Source organism: Pocillopora verrucosa, chromosome 6 (genome assembly GCF_036669915.1).
Source record: "Pocillopora verrucosa isolate sample1 chromosome 6, ASM3666991v2, whole genome shotgun sequence".
Lineage (NCBI taxonomy): Eukaryota > Metazoa > Cnidaria > Anthozoa > Scleractinia > Pocilloporidae > Pocillopora > Pocillopora verrucosa.
Genome location: NC_089317.1, coordinates 18,806,925 through 18,826,646, shown reverse-complemented (window position 1 = coordinate 18,826,646; position 19,722 = coordinate 18,806,925). Strand labels below are relative to the sequence as shown.

The following is a 19,722-nucleotide window of genomic DNA, read 5'->3' as shown; positions in this document are numbered from 1 at the left end:
AGTTATTCTCAACAAGTTATTTACATTGCCGAGCATTGACATAGTCAACCTACTGGCCCAGTTGCCCATGCATCTTACCTAAGGTCATACCGGTTTCTGTGGAATAAAGCCACTGGGAGTATTGTTGATCCCCATGGACTAACTGAAGTCCGTTACAGGTTCTTCCCCCCTTTCCTCTCTTCCCGACATCACTTACTTCTGATTTAGTTCTGTTTTCTTGATAATTTGCTGATTCCAAGTCGTCGGTATGGTATATTCTAGGACACTGATACCAAAGATTAATTTTACGACGATCGCTGATATTCCAAGCTGCTACTTCAACCTTTTGATATGTATAAACTTAATCTGTGGTTTTTACGCCCGATGTAAAAGGGCGTTGTGCGAAGGGTGATAACTAAAGGTGGCAGCGTGGTTAGTGATAAGACTGATGAAATTTTAATTTCATTAGGAACATTAAGAATTAAAATTCTTGATACTCTTTTGCACGCCAATGATCCCGCAGAGCAGGAAAAAATGGGGAAGGAAAAAACAAACAAAAACAAGAGAACCAGTTATGGTCTAAGGATAATTCCATGTTATTGTCTTCATACTTATTTCTTTTGATTTTTCAACAGAAACTTCATCATCACATGACAAAGAGAGAGATTCAATATTACTTCAACGTGGACGATCATGACAAAGGTAGGAAACAGCTGTTTGTCCTTCATACCCACTCTACGTCTCATCCTGTCTGTCTGTATGTCTTTCAACCTAAATATTAGGCTATTGAACTGATTTGATGACTCAATCAGTCAGTCAATTAGTCCTTACTTCTAAAATAGTTCATTAATAAGGTTTTATTGGTATGGTTAAAGTTTAAGTATAATATTCTTGCCCTGTACTTATGTTTGTCTTTCGACAATTTTTATCGAAGTTCTTCCGTTTATCTTACCACATGCGTTTGCGCTCCACATAGGTAGCAAAATTACCATCAACCATTTCTTATTATTTGTCTGTGTCTGTTTGTCTGTGTGTCTGCCTTGCTCTGCCGGTCTGTATATCTGTCTGTCGGTCAGTTCATAGGTCTCTGTCTGTCCGTTTGTCTGTCTGTCTGCCTGTCTATACGTGCTTTGGTGCGTGTGTCTTTTCGTCCGGCTGTTACTTTTAAACAATTTCGATCTTTCATCCCCCCACAGTTCCTGAATATGAAGTCTCAAATCCGTACCAATCCAACGATGAAGGAGAGTTTGTGTCATATTCCCTGCATCCCGCCAGAGCAAAACGTAGCCTTGGATTGAATGATTTTTCATCTTTTAAACTGAATGCATTCGGATCAAACCTTCATTTAAAACTGAAGAGGAATGAACACTTAATATCTCCGGGTCTCAAGGTTCTCCGTGAGAACAGCGACGGTTCCATGACGTCATATCCAGTACCAGAAAACACATACTATCTCGGACATGTCGCCTCCGATCCAAGCTCCACGGTCGCCGTCAGCAACAATGGTGGACTGGTGAGGTTCTTTTTTTATTTTGCCATCTCTGGCTTTGATTGAAAAGCGAAAACGAGAAATAATCAAAGTAATGATGACGCAAAAACCTACGAAAAATCGACCGAATTAAAGAAAGAATGCTAGAATTACGCCAATTTCTTAATATGTGCAACCGGAAAGAATAACTACCGACAGAAACTGAACGGCGGATGAACTAAGAAGAAGACAAGTTTAGATTCAGTAAAATCAGTCAAATAAAAGCACAAAAGGAAAAGTTGAAATGGAGTGAATTAAAGTTACTCTTTTTCCATCAGACAGGGATCGTGAAAACATCACGTGACACGCTTTTCGTCCATCCCCTTCCCGCGCATTTGGCTAAGCACGTGACTAGCAGTGAAGATGCAACGCCTCATCTTGTTCACAGAAGATCTGTAAAAGAAGACGTCATTTCTCTCAAAAATGATGTCATGCACATGGTAAAAGAAGGTAACGAGGCTTTTTTTTTTTTTAACTCTAATGAATATTGTTTTCCCTTTTGATCCTTTACATCTTAACATCAGTATTTACAGTCTCCTTACTGATCATCTTATATTGTATTGACATGAAGAGTTTTGGGACCGTAGAGAGCTTTTTAAATTGGTGATCATTTCCTTTGTTCTCTTGAGCTTTACATTTGATTCAAAGGTGATACTGTGAGTAGAAACTAGATGTCATACGCTCTAAGGAGTTAAAGGGTTAAGAGAGATGTGCTCCAGAATCAAGCGTATCTCAAGGTGCTTGACACGTTTTTAGACTCCATTAAATATACCCAACTTTTCATCATATGCGTTCAAATATGCTAACTATTTTACTATAAACAACGCCGTTGCGCGGTTCACATACAGCTGTTGCTCTGAATATCGCAAGTCATTGTGCAAAATATACAGCAGCGAGTGCGCGGCTAAAACACCCAACTACAGACTCTTGGCATTATGGGGTGCATAGCTACTGCCTGTATGGGAGAGAGAATAGTCATAAGGGGGGGAGAGGGGGTCCACAGGATTTTGGTTGTGTCACTATATTGTTTACGTGATTCTTCATTTCGTAACGGTAGTCTACTGACCCCTCCCCCCTTCTTCCCTTCCCTCATCGGTAAACTTTGCCTTAGTCCCCTTTATACTCTGGGACTAATTCCCCTCTGTTTTCCTATGAAAGACATGTATCCCCTCTCAAAACATTTCCCCGATAATCTCCTTCCTGTGATAACTAAGGCAAGTCCCTAAGATCGATGGCGTATTTTAAATCGCAACTACTTTGAATTTTCAGATCCCTCAGACGATGAAAATAGCCAAGTGAAGAGATCTATGATGTCCCACAGTCCTGTTCCAAAATTTAAAACACTTAAAGTGGCGCTGATGTGCCCACCATCTCTCCAGAAGAAATATTCCCAGGGAAACTTACAGGCAATTACCGGGGGCCTGGTAAACTACTTTATGATTCTTGCCAATATGGTAAGTCCAACCTTTTCACGTGTATGCGGTGTGTTTTATCGACAAAAAAACATTTTTTCCATATTTTTCTAGAAGGGGGGGGGGGCATGAGGAGAGAGATTTTGAAGTTTGCTTCAAAGTATGTTATGGCTTCGCAGCACAGGATAGATGAAATAATATTTGGTTTATTTATACTTGCAACGAAGCAGGAAGGAGAATCAAGGTGGCCAGAATTAGACACTTAATTTCGACGTCAGCGTAGAATTCTTACTTTGCGTGTTGCTTAAATATACAGCTTGTTTCCTTTCGTCTCGTTCTCAGTGGAGTGTCGCGCATCTTTCGATTCTCGGAAAAATTCCTTGTTTCTATGTGAATCATGTAGGTTGCTGGCATGTTTCAAGATCCCTCAATTGGTAAAATGAAGATTACTTATGTCGTCACTAGAATCCTTATCATCGATCCTGTCCGGGTACGTATGCTTGTCGGAGCTAGGAAATGATACTCTGATGTTTTATGGGTATAATTGTAAATTGTGGTTTATCGTAAATAATAAAATCTCCAAAAAGCAGTGGTCTACTGACCCAAATAACTTCAGGAAATATCGATGATTTCCCCACAGTTTACGCCTGTTTGGTTCTTAGTGTGAGCATACTGGAAGAGAGTGTGTTTCTACCCTCTTAAGGAATAATCATCATTTGCGGCCTAGTGTAGTTTACGTAGTTTTTAGGGGGAAACGGAGAGGGGGGGAATGTAAATTTTTCCAGAGCCTAAGAGGGGGATCAGGTAAGTTATATAAGTTATATTATGACACAACTAAAATCCTCCAGCCCCCCCCCCCCCCCACTCCCAGGTGATGAATAGTGATCGGTCTCTCAGTATCCAAAATTTTTTCTATTTCCTTTTTTGTCTGTGTTTTCTCTTTTCCTTCATTTTCACTCCAATTGGCATCTTGGCATCTAGTATGGTTTCAAGCAAAGTGACAGCAACAGCATCAAACTATCCAGGATAGCTCGAAAGACGAGGGAAAACAACGCGATACAGAAAGTTCCATTTGATGTCTTCAGTTATATTTCAGAGTAAGCAATAGATATTTACTGCTCTTATGGTCGCTACTCTTTTAGGTCTCAGCAGCATGTTCTACACCCCCTTCCCCCGTTCTTTTTTCCGTGCGTTCCTCATTTGATGTTCTTCCAACAATGTAGCTTTATCAATTATCCAAACCCCAATTAGAGCAAAGTAACTGATCAAGAAAATTTCGAAAATTTCACTTGACGTGGGACCAGTGTGATACAGGTTTCACCACGTCCTTTTAAGAAAATGTAATCATTTAATTATAGGTGTCTACTTAACTAATTTTTTGATGGAGCAACAGACCGCATTATCCATTCCAAAAGTTTGAAGTTTGTGTGGTCGACTGCTTTTAAGAAATAAACTTAAAACAAGCACGGAAATTTTCAATTTTTTATGGGTTTACCAATGCAATAAACGGAATCAGAGCGCTCGTAGTATGTCTATAATGTCAAATAGATTTACTCGACTGTGTTTTAATATTTTTCAGCAAAATCTCCGGTGGAGGTGAGTGTTATTCATTTATCTTGATACCATTATGTGACATTTAGTAACTGCGGCTATTTCCGTGCTTCGAGCTTAAAACAAGGTATATCAAAATTTGTTGCTAGGGTAGATTCCTGAAAATGTCTCCAGACGATGGAATGAGTAACTTTGATGTGAGGTTGACTCGTTGAATGAAAATTAAACACGGCCTCTGCTGTCAGATGACTTCTGATCCATCTGATCCTGATGACAATAGTTGCGGGCGAGTAACTTGTAGTGGTTTGATATCCTTTCCATGGAGCTGCAAGGGGGGAGAGGAGGGTAGAGAATCTAGCAATACCCTGGCTGATTTCGGCTTTCCTGCGCGCATGGCCACTGAGATCTGCCGCGTGCCAAGTTTGCGTTAAGTGCGTACATTCCTGCGAATTTAGGTTTTTCAAAGGCTATCTGCAAAAACTGGGGAACACCGATATTTTAGATAAAAGACTATCACGACAATATAAATTTGGCAAACGTTCTGTCGATACGGTGAGAAAGAGAAACGATCTTATAACCTGCAACAGAATGCGAACATCAAAAATGCCATTTTAGACTGGCAGTGCTTAACTTTTTCGATCAAAAACTGATGGAAACTGAAGAGTTCAATCAATATCAAAATAGCTTAGTGACGACGCAGTACTCAAAATGGTTTCTTTGGCTCAACTGAAATGCGATATTTATCTTTTCAGCCCTCGCCATTGCCAATCAGATTTGTGCAGTACCTACAGGGAATGTGAATCAGGAAATCGGTTTGCCAACATCATTGCATCTCGCCCACGAGACCGGACATAAGTATGTTACTTAATTACCAGAAAAAAAATTCAGGCCTTGTTTAAAAACTCCTTGCCCTAGAAAATTCTTCTACTCACAAAACAAAGAGAGAGAAAAACCCAACCAAAGAACACAATAAGAAACCAACTGAATGGAACAAACACATGTTGAAAAAATTTAACAGAAAAGACTATGTTAAAATTTCTGTCCAAATTTGGTTATTGAATCAAGACATTCCTGCGGGAAAGCGATTTTCATTTGAACTTTGAGAGACGCAATCCAGTGCTGCGCTTTACGATCGTTCTTGAGAACTCTCTACCAGTCAGTTTTCAGTTGAGAACTCTCTACCAGTTGCAGTTGTCGGCTATTTGGGTTTGACGCTTTCACTCCCAAGATCTTATTATTAATTCTCTCTACTGTCTGTAAAACAACTCTTATGATGTTGGGTCGGAGAACTTGGTTTTAGATCAGTAAATAATCTCCTGATCGATAAATTTTTTTTCCTCGTCAGTTGTCTGCTCGACATTGTATTGATATTGTAAGGAGAAATTCCATCTTGGTCAGCCATAGGGGTTGATGGGTTATGGCAGTTTACACTTAGACGCCTGAGACGTTTTACTTTAAGTTCTCACAGATTCCTCTTGATAACGACGTTTGTACTGAATGGCCAACCTGCCAACTTTGGTTTTAATTTTATCCCACTCAATACTGAACGAAACACTGTATAAATGAACAAAGTTTGGTTACCCAAACAGAATTTGAAAATCCTTAGTAGGAAAAGACATCCAACAACCATTTATGCAATCTGTACTTGTACATTGCGCTTAAAGGCCTAAGGTCTTGTCAAAGATGATCTATGTAGAACGTAGTAACTTTAAAGTCATTCATGTATGCTTTTGTTGCTGTATATAATTTCAGCATGTACCTCGATCATACCAGTGGCGACTGTGCTCTAAAAGCTTATATCATGAATGCTGCACTACCAGGAGGACCTCATGCCACAGAGTGGTCAGAATGCTCCAGGAACGTCATTCAGCGTTTCTTGGCAGACGAGTGCGTACATAAAGAATAAGTCTATCTGGAATAAAGAATAGTCTACAGGGGCTTACCGGTGGGGGAGGGGGGAAGGACATTCTAGGCATCTTCGAACCGTACTCCGCGGGAAAAGTTTTTTGAATCATACAAATCTTGTAATTCAGGTTTGCGATAGTTCGTGAATACGAAGAATGTACTTGGCATAAACCGCCTGAATATGAGTTCGCTGACACATAAAGTTAGAGCAGCGGTATAAGCTACATCTTGTATGGTACATAGTACATGGTGAGATAACAAGAAGTCGTCGCCGCTGCATTTCTCTCGCTCCCTTCCATAACTCTTCCCCGCTGATCCTCTTCGCTTGCATCTCCTTTTCTTCTTTTCGTCGCCATGATCGGTAAAGTGTGAACTTTTTTGTGTTTTTGTTTTGGTTCTTACAACAACTTACAACTTTCTTTGTGCAGAAAAAAATCTAAATGTTTAGATGATGGTCCCGTGGGTGATCACCCCACAATTCTTGCCAGTTTCCGGGGCAAACTTCCCGGGAAAATCATCAGTGGCGATGAACAGTGCATAATGCATTATGGGGAAGGCTGGAAACAATACAATCCGGTAATTAGTCGGAATTTTGCTTCATTTTACATTCAGTGTTTTAATCAGACCTTCAAGAGAGTGTTCTAGGTCAGCACATCCTTTGAGGCTGACTTTTAGAGAATACAGTAATCACGAAATGATTCACTTGTTTATGCGCTTCACATACTTAATTCTGATGTTCCTCCTTTTCAAGAGAACCAGAGAATTGGCTCAAAGTTCTTTACTATACTTCCCAGTTAGTACATGCGCTGATTGGTCAAGTTAGCGAGCCGCATTTCACTATACGTCTCACTGATTTCAACCATTTGTTTGAATTGAAGGATATGATTAACATCTTACTGACCTCATTTTCTTAGTCCGCACAGTAATGTGCGGAGCCTTGTTTCATTCTTTAAGTCCCGTGCGCTTCGCACTTGGGCCATAAATCAAAACGGAAAAAACTTGGTCCGTAAATTGCAGCACAGACCTCAACCTCGGTTAATAAGATGTATAAATTTGCCTAATTTTTTCTGTAGCAGAGGAAGGCCAAGTAAGTCATAAGCGTGTATTATCAGTGTCAAACTTTGACATAAGAATTTGAACTCAATTCAACTTTATGAATTCTTGGATTCAGCCAATTTTTCCCTCAAAAACTACGCCAATCAAGCTAAAACTGCATGTTTCTCAACAAAAGTTATAGCGAAAACAGAGACAATGTACATGTGACATGTGCTGAAATGTTATTGTTATTGTCTTTTTTAATAATGATGTTCTTTTTTCTCATCTCGTTTTTATTTCTCCTCTTTTTAGTCCAATTGTGTTTACTTATCTTGTATCAAGGAAGGCACGTTGTTGGGTAGAAATACGATTGTTGCAGATGGAACGGAATGCGGATTCCAAAAGGTAAGCATGCGACATCATCGGCTATCTGTGAAAAGGGGCGCCTATATTTGCATAATCTGAAATTCATCTGTCTAATTTCTTTTCCTACTTCAGTTGTTGAATTCAATTATCACCAATGTGTGACTCGCTGACGATGAAACAGCACGTTACAGATTAAATAACTCTCTGAATTGATGACTTATTATTCAGTCGGTTACTTGTTGATTCGCTTACTAAGTGACTATCTAAATGACTCGCCAACTCACTGGTTCAATAATATAACTCGTTCATTTGATTACTAGTTAACTCCTTAATTTGCCGACTCGCTAACCCACTAATTCGATTACTTACTGGCTCATTTACTATTTGAATCTTTGACCCGCTGACTCGCTGACTCGCTGACTCGCTGACTCGCTGACTCGCTGACTCTTTCACGTTGGCTACTGAAGGCGTTGACTTAACAACTCACCGAACCGTTTACTTATTAATTCCTTAACTCGCTAATTGAATGACTTGCTAACTCACTGACTCATTGACTAGTTAGCTGATCAATTGTTTGTTATTTAACCAGGTGACCTGTTGACTCGTCTAATTCGTTTAAAAAAAATTGACCCACTAATTCGCTGACTCGATGGCTCACTACTTCACTGATTCGAAGACTTGCGGTTAATACGCTTGTTCATTTACTTATTTTACTTATTTACTTATTTTTAAGTGGTGCATTAAGGGAAGATGTGAACATTCAGGCATGGTAGAAAATATCACCTGGTCTGAATGGGGCCCTTACTCTCAGTGTACCCGAGATTGTGACGGAGGTGTCCAGTACAGAGAGAGGCATTGCGTAAATGCTAAGTAAGTCCTTACTTTTCTTGTTATCCTCTTCTCTGAACAGGGAAAGGTTTTTTTTTCCCCGGTAGGATCTTAAACACGTGTCTTGTAGAAATTTTTGATATTTCAACCTTAGTCAGCAGCAATCTTAGGCTCAAATCGTAAATGCCGATCTTAGGTCAGAGAATTTGGTATTGGATCAACTAATGATTCCCTAATTGATATTTTTTTTTTATTCAGCATTTGTTCTCATCACTTTTCCACTTGATATTGTATCGATATTGTTAGGGGAAGTTCTGTCTTGGTCGCTCATGGGAGTTAGAACGAGAAAGGGTTGAAGAAACAGTTCAAACCCCTCTTAAAACCTTTGCTTGCCTAAGTATTTTGTCGTATGTGTTTGCCATGTTTGTATTTTTCCTATTATTTTTTCTTCTAAAATACCTAGCGATTAATATAACTCACGAGCTTAGAGGCCTACGTAACGGGGAGGGAGCTGGTCCCAGTCTCCGAAGCATGAAGCGACCAGAAGCTTGAATGTTGTTGCTTCCCCCGAATGGGATGCGGTGTATTTAAGGTTACCCCCCCCCCCCGCCCATTTCCCAGCATTCTCTGGTACCTATTTATACTCCTGCGAGTATAAAGGCACTGTCGAATGTGTCCCGTCCAAGAATACGGCACAATAACCCAGAAGCCAGACATTTTGATCCGCAGTTCAGAGCGCTAATTAACCATTTGGTTACAGCGCCTCCTTACAATTACAACAATACTTCTTCTTTCATGGAGCTTACCATTTTTAATATCCTTAGGCCTCGTTATGGAAAAAATTGTAAAGGCGTCAGGAAAGAATACAGGCTTTGTAATCCGCAGGTTAGTACTACGCATGCATCGACAAGGCTTTTCATTGTAATTTTTTTTCAGTTTTTTAAAAATATCCGTCGCACAGTGAGGCGAAATAAAACTATTACAATCATGGACTACTTTCAACAATAAATTGAGACATTACTCCAAGCTTGGCTTTTATTCAAAAGAGTCAGATGGATATTGTTGAATGACATTTATTATACAAACGAAAAATACAGTGATTTTACGACGGTTTTGCTGTATATTTAACCATTTGCGGCGAGGTAAATATCTACCGCTAGCTACCGACACAGAGGTGAATAGTTGTTTCAGCATAAACTTAAATATTTAGATAATAAAGCGCAGGCGCTAATCCCGCGCAGGTTGCTCGGAAGTGAATAACAAAGGATATTCGGATTTTGAATAGCCAATCAGAGCGCGCCTTCAACGCTATCCCCTATTTTAGTATATGCTAGACACGTCTATATCCATTTTCCCTTCATCAACCCATTGTCTTGCTATGATCTTCTTATCTTCAAATAGGCTTATCTGAGGTTCCCCTCACATCTATGATACCTTGTCGATTGAATCGTAATTTTCTGGTGATGCTTTTGGTTTCCAGGATTGCCCAAGTGAGGAACAAAACTTCAGGAATGTATATGGTCAGCAAGTGTGCAAAGGAAGGAACCCCAATTACTTCCTTTACAACCTCGCAAGAGACGGTAACAGACCATATCATTTGATCGACGACAAAGTGAAGAAATTACTAAAATTTCGAGAACCGAGATCCGAGATCCGAGATCCGAGATCCGAGATCCCGGTCTAGTTCCCGGTCAGGATAGTGCTGGTATTTCTACCGAGTTTCTGGTAGCTCCCGTTCGGAATTGTTCGAGGTCATGCTAGTAGTTCCATTGTCCGTTGCCCATTGCTTATCAGTTAAAATTTTTTTTGCATTGTCTTTGCAGCAAAGTTGTTATTGTTGTCTTGATCCCGCCCCAATTTCTACTGTACAGCAAGATAATCGCGTCCAAATGTTTTGAGTGAAATATTGTATTCACATCGTTGAAGAAACACGTTAAGGTAGACTAAACGAGCTCACAAACTTCAAACCTATTTATTTTAGCATGTCGCATATACTGTAGAGAAGGAAATCTGGTAAGGAGAATAGGAACCTTCAAAGACGGTATCAGATGTACCAACAATAGAAAGGACCGCAGCGTCTGTGTTCAAGGAAAATGTAGAGTAAGTTTTGCTATCGTAGCTTACGTGTTTATCTTGTGCATATACCTATCTGTGAAATATAAAAATATATATCCGATTTAATTTCGCCTTGAAGGAGTATGAATTATTTCCATTAGGCTTGGTAGTAAGTTTTTTCCATCGGAGAGCCAATAAAAGTAAATTAAAAGCCGCAGAGATTTTGTGACCAATCCTATATATTTCGACTTGGCAAAGTCTACGGCAAACCGTTTCGTTTCTATTGCTTCCATGACATATCATGGCAACTGATTTATCAATGTTATACATCACTGCACAAACTCAAACCAATTCAATCTGTCCCAGGAAAAAATAATTCTCGAGAATTGTTCACCTCATATGAAAAATTATGTTGTTGCGACTCATACCTGCGACTTGTCGCAACGACTCTTCACTTGATGTTTTCGTTCTTCACGCTTTCATAATTTAAAGCAAGTTCTATCACCTCTTAAATTCGACGTATTCAAAACTGAGTTAATTTTATCTATTTCATTACTTTATGTATAAGTCGGTTGGTTGTGATAACGAGTTAGATGGAAAAACAGCAATCGACCGTTGCGGTGTTTGCGGAGGAGACGGAGATACCTGCAGTAAGATCAAAGCAACCTTCAAAGACTCTCCAGCTGAAGCAGGTATTAAGGGCTAAGGGACCAGTCGCTATTTATTTGCCTGGGCGGTCGGTTTCCCCCCTATATTTACTATAGTTCTGTATGGTTCTTCTGCTCTAAAGTTATCAGTACTTGCTATGTTAATTGTTCTCTTTGTCTTTCTGACAAATTTACTTCCTCTTCCTCCTTTTTAAAATGAGGCTTTTGCTTCAGAAAAAGTTAATATCATTTGCCATTTGTGGTAGAACGGTAGTTTTATACGTTTAATTTCCTCCTTTTTAAACTGAGGCTGTTGCTTCAGAAAAAGTTAATATCATTTGCCATTTGTGGTAGAACGGTAGTTTTATACGTTTAATTTCAATTAAATTTCTTTTTAATTTCTAATTTAAACAGGCCCCGAGAATGCGATAGAGGTAGCAGAACTTCCAGTTGGAACTAGAAATGCTGGTTTCGTGATGGTTGCCAACACTTTAAATTATTTAGGTCAGTACAGATATTTCTCCGAAACAAGGGGACTCTAATGAAAAATCAGATATAAAACATGGAGAAATTTCAATTGAGTGCTAAGAGCAACCAAGGATAGCTTCGGCTCTTTTATAGGATAAAGTAGCAGAAATAGTACACTTTACAGTTGTGAGTGGTTGCCAAGCCTTGGAACAGGAGTGAGGCTAAGTTTAACCTTGTTATGATATAAACCTTGCTGTATTTCAAATGTAAATTGCTTTGTTGTTACGCCAACTAGATACTGGTCTCTATCACAACAAGGTCATCCTCAGACTCGTTCCAAATCAAAGGCTTGGAAACTAAGTAGACAACTGTGAAATGGTCTATTCAGTTATTAGTGGTGACGTCATCTATGCGTCTGTCCTCCGAGAGATTCAGTGAGAACCCATCAAAATGCGTGTCGAATTCAGCTTATCATATAATTAGAGTTACTTTTGATTGATTGTCGTAAACCAAACCAAAGTAATCACTAGTTGCAATTTAAAAACAAAGAAATTGTGACAAGAAACCATTGAGATCACAAAGAAAGGTTAGGTTAACTTTATTTTCACCACAACTGGCAGTAATGTTGCAATCTGATTGGCCAACTGCCAATTTACCGTTGTCCATAACAGTACACACAATGCTTCTGGCGTCAACGTGTCACGCAATGCTTTTTTCAGCTCTCAAACATCGTTCAAACAATCGTGTATTTGACATCGATATTATGATAAAAACAAATCGACATTGATTCAGCGCGGTCTGTACTCTTATCGATATTCGTCACCACAGTGGTCAAAATTTGTTGCGGACTCACTCGGCTGCGCCTCGTGAAGGCAAATCTCGTTGTCGATAAAAGATCACCGGCGCTAAACTACTTTTAAGGAGCCAGCGTAGCCCATTCAGCAACATGGCTATTCTCTGTAGGAGCCCTGGTGATAAAAATTACAATCGTGAAAAAAAAATTGAAATTGATTAAAAATTGCAAGATAAATCACGCTAATCTGAATTTAAAAATGGAGTATTTTCTTAAAAAGAAGAAAGAAATTCTGCTCTTTGATCTTTGGTAAGTAGTGTGTCAAAAAGGAACGAGCAATCTGCCTGAAACGCGGGAAAACAAAAGTGAATACGTCGTGATTAGTTTTGGTTGTATATTGGATTGATTGGGTAGGGTATTGTAGTGAAGCAAGGCCAGAGTAACTTTGACACTTGATGGAGAATTGCTTCAGTTGCATTGCAAAATGTGCAATTTTGGTTACTTTATTTATTTCCTTTTCTTTGTAGGTGTAATTGACGCTCAAGGCAAATTCATAGTTGGGGGACATCTGGGCGGAAATCAAGAAAAACCTGCCGCTGGCACAGTGATAAAGTATACCCATAGAAATAGGCCGGCAGCAAGAGACGTAGTTACTATAGTTGGCCCTACGAACGCTTCGCTGAGAGTAATGGTAAATAAGGAAAAGGCCGCCGCATGATTGCTTTTGAAGAGGAACAAATAAAATTCAGAAAATCAATTATAGTTAGCAATCGCCCATTTTGACATTCTGAATCAATTATGTCATCGTCCAACGTAACTGTGTTTCATCTATCTTTCTTTCAGTGATTGATCGTGATCTAATTAAACCAAAAATTATTTGTTAACGAAAGTTATTTTTTCCCTTTTTAAAGTACATAAAGAGATCACCAAAAACTGGAGACAACCCTGGCGTGATGTATCAATACCTCATTGAAGGCTCGTCCTCAATCTCTTCACTCGGCTATAAATGGGTGGTTGGGGAATGGTCTACTTGTTCAAGGACTTGCGCTGTCGGTGAGGCGTAAAACGTATTTTAATAGCCGCCAATCTAAATGTAAATTAATATCTAGAGGTGAAATTCTATTCCAGACATTCTATGGTCCAAAACTAAATTTTTTTTCAATAAATCACACAGAGCCTGCAATTTTTCTATTCCCCCAAAACGTTAGCTTTAAAAACTCTTTATGGTGGCTAAGTTACATTATTTAAAAACCAAATCATCCTGTTATACCCCCAACTGAAGCAGCACCAAGATTTCTTTTGAAACGTCCCCACTTCTCATTACAAAAAAAAAAATCTTCGAATGAGAGGGAAGAGCTCCAGGTTTTATAGATTCTTCTTTCTTACAGGTACAAGAACACGTGATGTTCGTTGTATTAGGATAGATGACGAAAGTCCTGCCAGTAACTCTGCTTGCCCTGGAGAAATGCCAGCAGTCGAAGACTGCAACACGCAGCCTTGTGCAGCAAAGTGAGTTGTACCGATTTAAGTCTCATTTCCTTAGGGAAGCGTTTTACGCAGGCGACAAGTTTTAGCATCATCGTCGGTTTTCGTGACCGACCTCTTGAGTCCAAGATTGCTGGAGTTAGACAACTCATTGCATCGTAGCAGTGGTCGGGTTTGACCGACCTTACTCGTAAGTTTTAACAAGCAGATCTTTCTCGAACTTTTTCACGTGCAGTTCTACTCAATTAGGGAATACTTTTTATAAATGTATTGCCAAAGCCAACCTGTTCTTACCAGCAGCAAACGCCCTACAGAACCTAAAAGTTTATCTATTTATAACGGATTACATTGTGGTGTCGTTAAACCAAAATAAAGTAATCGCAACGGGAAAAAGAGGCGTGGGGAAAAAATGCAAATATGAAAGCGCTTCATAAGTGTCGTGGAGACCGTGTTTCCAAAGACATTAACGGTAACTTTATTTCAATGTTTCAGATGGACTCAAGAATGGACCTCTTGTTCGAAAACATGTGGAAACGGACATCAACAACGTCAACTAAAATGCCTGCACGAAGTAGCCTTGGACGACTTCAGAGAAACTGATTTATGCTCAGAACCGAAACCCGTTAACGTTGGACCAGCTCTGCTGGCCTGCAATAGATACCCTTGTCCGGCTGCATGGAATGTTGGGCCCTGGTCTGCGGTTAGTTGAATTGTATATTAAGTTAAACCCTAATCAGACAACATAAACCTCTATGAAAATAAAGATTGTAACTTTTGCACTCGGTCGACGAATAAAAAAAAAGATACCCTTCACATGTTACGAGTATAGGGGAAGAAAGGAAAGAGGTAACCACTCGGATTTCAACCTCGGTAACATCATCAAGGAAATTTGAATATATTTATATGAGGAGCTTTTTGATATTGAGAAGGTCCTCCATACCCTAGAAAAGCTTGAGGACCCTGAATTTGAAATATTTAAATTCTATGTGGAAAAGGAAGGCCCTCATGCTGTTTTTTTTAATACTGTTTAAAGTGAGCAGGCAGTTCTTTGCAAACATGTCATAGCTGGTTCGATGTATTTCAGACGAATGAGCTTTAGTGAGTGTCCCAGGAATATCAAGCTAGTATCTACGAATCTAAAATCCCAGAATCCGACTGAGGACCACTATTTGGTATTTCCCTTTCGCTTTTGAGAAGCCTCACGCTAGCATCACCCTGAATATTCAATCTTTTAGCGTAAGAGAACTATCTAAATTGTTTCCAGTTTCTCAAGCAAAAAGGGCAAGATTGAAATCAGAATTGGTGATTCCCATGGCATAGCTTACAAGGCCTTATTAGTAGTACAAAATTATAACGTATTTTCCCGGCAAAATGATGATCGTATTGATGGAGGCACTTTTTATCAAGCTAGCCCATAGAGTAAAAGTTTGATTTTTCATGTTTCCCGAACTGCAGTGCCCCACAAAGTGTGCAGTTGGAATGATCCGTCGTGAGGTTTCATGCTCAAGAATCGACGAATCCGGAAACTTAACCATCATTGATCCAGAGTTTTGCCGATATATGAACAAACCTCTTTCTGAAATGAAATGTAACGAGAATAAACCTTGTGGATGTAAGTTACTTTATTTTGTTCTCGTATCTAGAAGAAGAAAAGAAAATTATTTCAGAGGTATCAAAATAATGTCCGCTTATATTTCTTGGCTCAGCGAGACCACCCACCTGCCCTCCCATTGGACATAACTGCTCGAATGGAGGAAGCTGTCAACCGGATCCATCAGGTTACAAGTGCGTTTGTGACAAGGGATTTACTGGCGTCGAGTGCGAAAGTAAGTGTGCATGAGCCAAGTGGCCTGCGCTGTTGGAGTTTATCCAGGCTTTTAAAGTATGAAATAACTAGAACGATGAGTAGATGGTAAGTTTTGGGCTCGGTAAAGAAATATAAAAAAGATGTTTTTCGTCTTGTCATGAGCGTGGGCCAAAGAAGAAAATTCTGAGTCAACATAAGGAATCGAACCTCAAACCTTCGTATTCCGCGATCCGATGCTCTACAACTGAGCCACAGAGACTCTACGGTGAGCGAGGCCTATTACGAAGTTCATATGACACGCATCTTGCATACAGACAAGACGAAAAACATCTTTCTATCACTGGAAATGTTGTGGGAAACCAAATCATCAAAGAACTTGTCCTCATTGTTCTGACAGAGCTCCTTCACAGTACCGATGGCGCCCATGAATACACTTAAAGTAGGTATAAAGAGGCACGTGATGTCGTCGAGCTGCATCAGTCAGCAATCCTACCCGAGCCCCATAGTTTTGATCCTAGAGCTTCCGATTTACGAATTTCCATCTCAAATTACTAAACCATTAAATTTTTCCTTTATTATGTCTTTTTTTTTATTTATCAATAGTAAAATTAAACCCATGCGACAAGAAACCGTGTTTAAATGGTGGTGAGTGCTCAGCGGGGATCATTCATCATTACAATCACACCTGCAAGTGTCCCCCTCTCTTTACAGGAAGGAACTGCGAAAGTAAGTTCATTGTATTTTCGCTTTCATGTGAAAATAAATAAAGTAGCCTGCATTTGGCGGTTTAAAAATGTGCTCCTACATTTTTCCATTACATTAATTGACATTAATTGTTGCCAGAAGTTCATAAAAATCACACAAAGCAATTTTAACCCTTATAGGTAGTGATTGTTGGATCTTTCTACACGCGCTTTACTGTGTAAATATAGTTTTGCGAAGTGGTATTACGAAGATGCATCGATTGCGAATAAAATTTGTAGTACTCTACCACTGTATAAATAAGGTGTTTCGTCCAGCTAAGATTGAGCAGTTGAAATATTCCGGTCTTTATCTCTCCCATTAACATTCTACTTCCATTCATTCATATTCCTTGATAACAAATCATTCAATTTAATATTCTCTCCCTTTTCTATCGATGTTTATTCAATATCAAATTAAAATTACGTGAAAATTACTCAAACAAATACCAAAATTTAAGCATACTGTTTTAACATTGTTCACATTACTTGAAAAATCAGATACATAATCGTTCTAGGAGCCTTATCTGAAGATATCTCGAAGTTCAGTCGAATTATTTGCTCTTTCAAAAGCGTCTGTTTCTCTTTCAAGTATTACTGTTTATATTGATATATCCACCTTTCACTTCAGCTAAAATAACAGCTTGCATGAGCAATCCTTGTTTAAACGGAGCCACTTGTGACGATAAAGGTCTCTCAGACGAATATACTTGTACGTGCCCTCAAGGCCTTACGGGTCAGCGTTGTCAAGGTAACATTGCATGGACTTTTGAAGCATTTGAAGTGCTCTTTAATTTTCAAAGCTCTTTTTATGAAAGTGTAATTTGACCAAAACCATTTGTGGTATAATTAATTCCACAAATGCTACTTTAAGGGAAGTGTTAATGTGGAGATTTCGAATAATTAATGAAACACTCACAATTTGTTAGTTCCAGGTTCGAGCCTAATGAATTCTCACCATTATTTTTTGAACACAATTTAATTTTAATTTAATTTGTTACAGTTTCAGCGTTTTATCGCATCGGATGTTTTAATCACAAAGCAAATGTGATACCCACACTGGTAGACCTGAGAAAAGAAGTGAATCTCAAAGATACTCAACCCACGATTATGAAATGTGCAGAGCTAGCCCAAGAGAAAGGTTATAAGTACTTTTCTGTCGGACTGAACGGAATTTGCTTCTCTGGTCCAAAAGCTGGTGAAAGCTATTTTACAAAAGGTGCTGCTCCTAACAAGAAATGCGCTAAAGGCATTGGCTCAAAAGCCTCTTCTGTCGTTTTTACGTTTGGTAAGTAAATTCACTTGTGGCTGCGTCTCGTGTGCCACCTTTTAATTTGTTCTTGCAATATTTTGAAGTCAACTTGCCGTTATATGGAGTGTGTAAGTCGTGTTGTGTAAACAATTTTTTATTGCCATTCCTCTTTTTTTAGCTTTTTCAATGTTCATTAGAAAACACAGGAGTGACGAGACGTTGGGTCTATGAATTGTGACTTCTTCGGTTACATTCTTTTAATTTGTAAACCAGGTAGCATCAAACCATGTCTGATTGTCCACCTGGTTACCATGTGAACTTTAATATACGATAATAGTTATATAATTTTCACACACTTTCCTCGTCAATACACTTTTTCTTTGGCATCTAGAGTCAGTTCCATCTTACAAGTCTCTCGGTTGCTACGTTGCCTCGGCTAAGAAGAGACCAAAACCTTTGCGAATTAGATACATCAACTTCCGCAATCAAAAGAACAAACAGAACGGAGTGACTGTTGATCAGTGCGCCCGCGTAGCAAAGGCCAAGGGTTACGCATATTTTGCTGTGCAGAACACGGCAGAATGTTGGTCTGATGTGAATGCTAAGGACACCTACGATGACCTTGGTCCTTCTCAAAAATGCAAGGGAGGAATAGGGTTGAAAGGAGCGAACATGGTGTATCAGTTGAATGGTAAGAATTGCATTTCAGTCGAACCTGTGTAAGGCGGCATCGTATTAAGCGGTCACCTGTATTAAGTGATCGGTTGTCAAAGTCCCAAATTTTTTTTCCCTTTAATCACTGTAATTCTCATCTCAATTAAGGGGTCGCGGTCACCTTTGAGTGAGTCCCAATGGCTTGTTTGTATTGTCATCCACCTGCATTTAGCAGTGACTTAAAGCGGAACTACTCGAATTAAACTAAAAATAGTTTTTCTAGTAAAATTTAATCTATGTTTCTCTCCCGAAATCGATGTTAATAGTATTGAGCCAGGTTTTATACAATGAGTGGTCAATTATATATTTGTTATATATTATATATATATGTTTTATATATTACCAAAAATTTCGGAACGCCTTCCACCGTGACTGACCGCTTTATACAGTTTTGATATTATAACCATTGATTGTCAAAGAAATGCTTCAGACTAAGTTAGTTTGAAATTTACGTTATCCAGCGTTCTATACATAACCGGGTCTATGTATTGCGGGAGTGAGTCCAAACTCGCTTATTGCGGTCCGCATTACTGTTGGTGTGAATAACTGATATAGAATGTGTCTTTTCTTTTGTAGAATAGCTGGCGCTAATTTGATAAGTGGACAGACTTGATGTCTCTGGTAGCTTCAACGAACCGTTCGACGGAGAAATTTCTCTTATAACCTTTTATTTAACAATAATTCTGCAAAATAGTGTGCCTACTTAAATTTTGGTATCTGTTTGAGTAATTTTCACGTAATTTTAAGACAGAAAGGGAAGAAAATATTAAATTGAATGATTTGTAATCAAACAAACTGCTAATGAAAATACGCAATAAAATAAATTTTCAACCTACACAGTAGTGTTTTTTAACAAATGAAATTTTTATTAAATCCTCCTGCGCGTCTTCCTTCTCAAGTCTTCCTCAACACGGGCCTCGTCAAAATAAATAGGGCACAACGTCTATCCCAAGTTTAATGCTACTAAGGGTGCTCCTAATAGTTTATGGAGTTTTCAAAAGACAGTCGGGCAGTTGAAATTTTAATCATGTCAAGAATCTAGTTTGTTTGATTTAGAATGTCAGAGTGGGCACATTTGTCAACGTGGTATTTTCATTTACTGATCTTTATTGGTAACTTAATTAGTAACGCAAATCCCAAAATACCCGCGCGTTTCA

General features: G+C 39.0%; 1 protein-coding gene across 3 annotated transcripts in view; it reads left to right on the top strand.

Moving 5' to 3' along the window:
- The window catches only part of LOC131797597 (A disintegrin and metalloproteinase with thrombospondin motifs 6), a 29,524-nt gene extending 10,124 nt beyond the window's left edge, over positions 1 to 19,400 (top strand). For all 3 annotated transcript variants that reach the window (XM_066167878.1, XM_066167877.1, XM_066167876.1), the window contains 28 exons: positions 615 to 681; positions 1,176 to 1,492; positions 1,786 to 1,957; positions 2,777 to 2,961; positions 3,323 to 3,409; positions 3,901 to 4,016; positions 4,499 to 4,515; positions 5,223 to 5,325; positions 6,223 to 6,357; positions 6,804 to 6,951; positions 7,723 to 7,815; positions 8,510 to 8,646; positions 9,429 to 9,489; positions 10,085 to 10,184; positions 10,586 to 10,704; positions 11,228 to 11,351; positions 11,721 to 11,810; positions 13,095 to 13,258; positions 13,479 to 13,620; positions 13,956 to 14,076; positions 14,545 to 14,752; positions 15,508 to 15,664; positions 15,759 to 15,878; positions 16,463 to 16,585; positions 17,231 to 17,350; positions 17,603 to 17,887; positions 18,243 to 18,542; positions 19,142 to 19,400. In XM_066167878.1, the coding sequence (XP_066023975.1) occupies positions 615 to 681; positions 1,176 to 1,492; positions 1,786 to 1,957; positions 2,777 to 2,961; positions 3,323 to 3,409; positions 3,901 to 4,016; positions 4,499 to 4,515; positions 5,223 to 5,325; positions 6,223 to 6,357; positions 6,804 to 6,951; positions 7,723 to 7,815; positions 8,510 to 8,646; positions 9,429 to 9,489; positions 10,085 to 10,184; positions 10,586 to 10,704; positions 11,228 to 11,351; positions 11,721 to 11,810; positions 13,095 to 13,258; positions 13,479 to 13,620; positions 13,956 to 14,076; positions 14,545 to 14,752; positions 15,508 to 15,664; positions 15,759 to 15,878; positions 16,463 to 16,585; positions 17,231 to 17,350; positions 17,603 to 17,887; positions 18,243 to 18,542; positions 19,142 to 19,146 (3,816 nt within the window). In that variant the 3' untranslated portion in view covers positions 19,147 to 19,400. The remainder of the gene's footprint in view (positions 1 to 614; positions 682 to 1,175; positions 1,493 to 1,785; positions 1,958 to 2,776; positions 2,962 to 3,322; positions 3,410 to 3,900; positions 4,017 to 4,498; positions 4,516 to 5,222; positions 5,326 to 6,222; positions 6,358 to 6,803; positions 6,952 to 7,722; positions 7,816 to 8,509; positions 8,647 to 9,428; positions 9,490 to 10,084; positions 10,185 to 10,585; positions 10,705 to 11,227; positions 11,352 to 11,720; positions 11,811 to 13,094; positions 13,259 to 13,478; positions 13,621 to 13,955; positions 14,077 to 14,544; positions 14,753 to 15,507; positions 15,665 to 15,758; positions 15,879 to 16,462; positions 16,586 to 17,230; positions 17,351 to 17,602; positions 17,888 to 18,242; positions 18,543 to 19,141) is intronic.
- Positions 19,401 to 19,722: the final 322 nt, after the last annotated feature.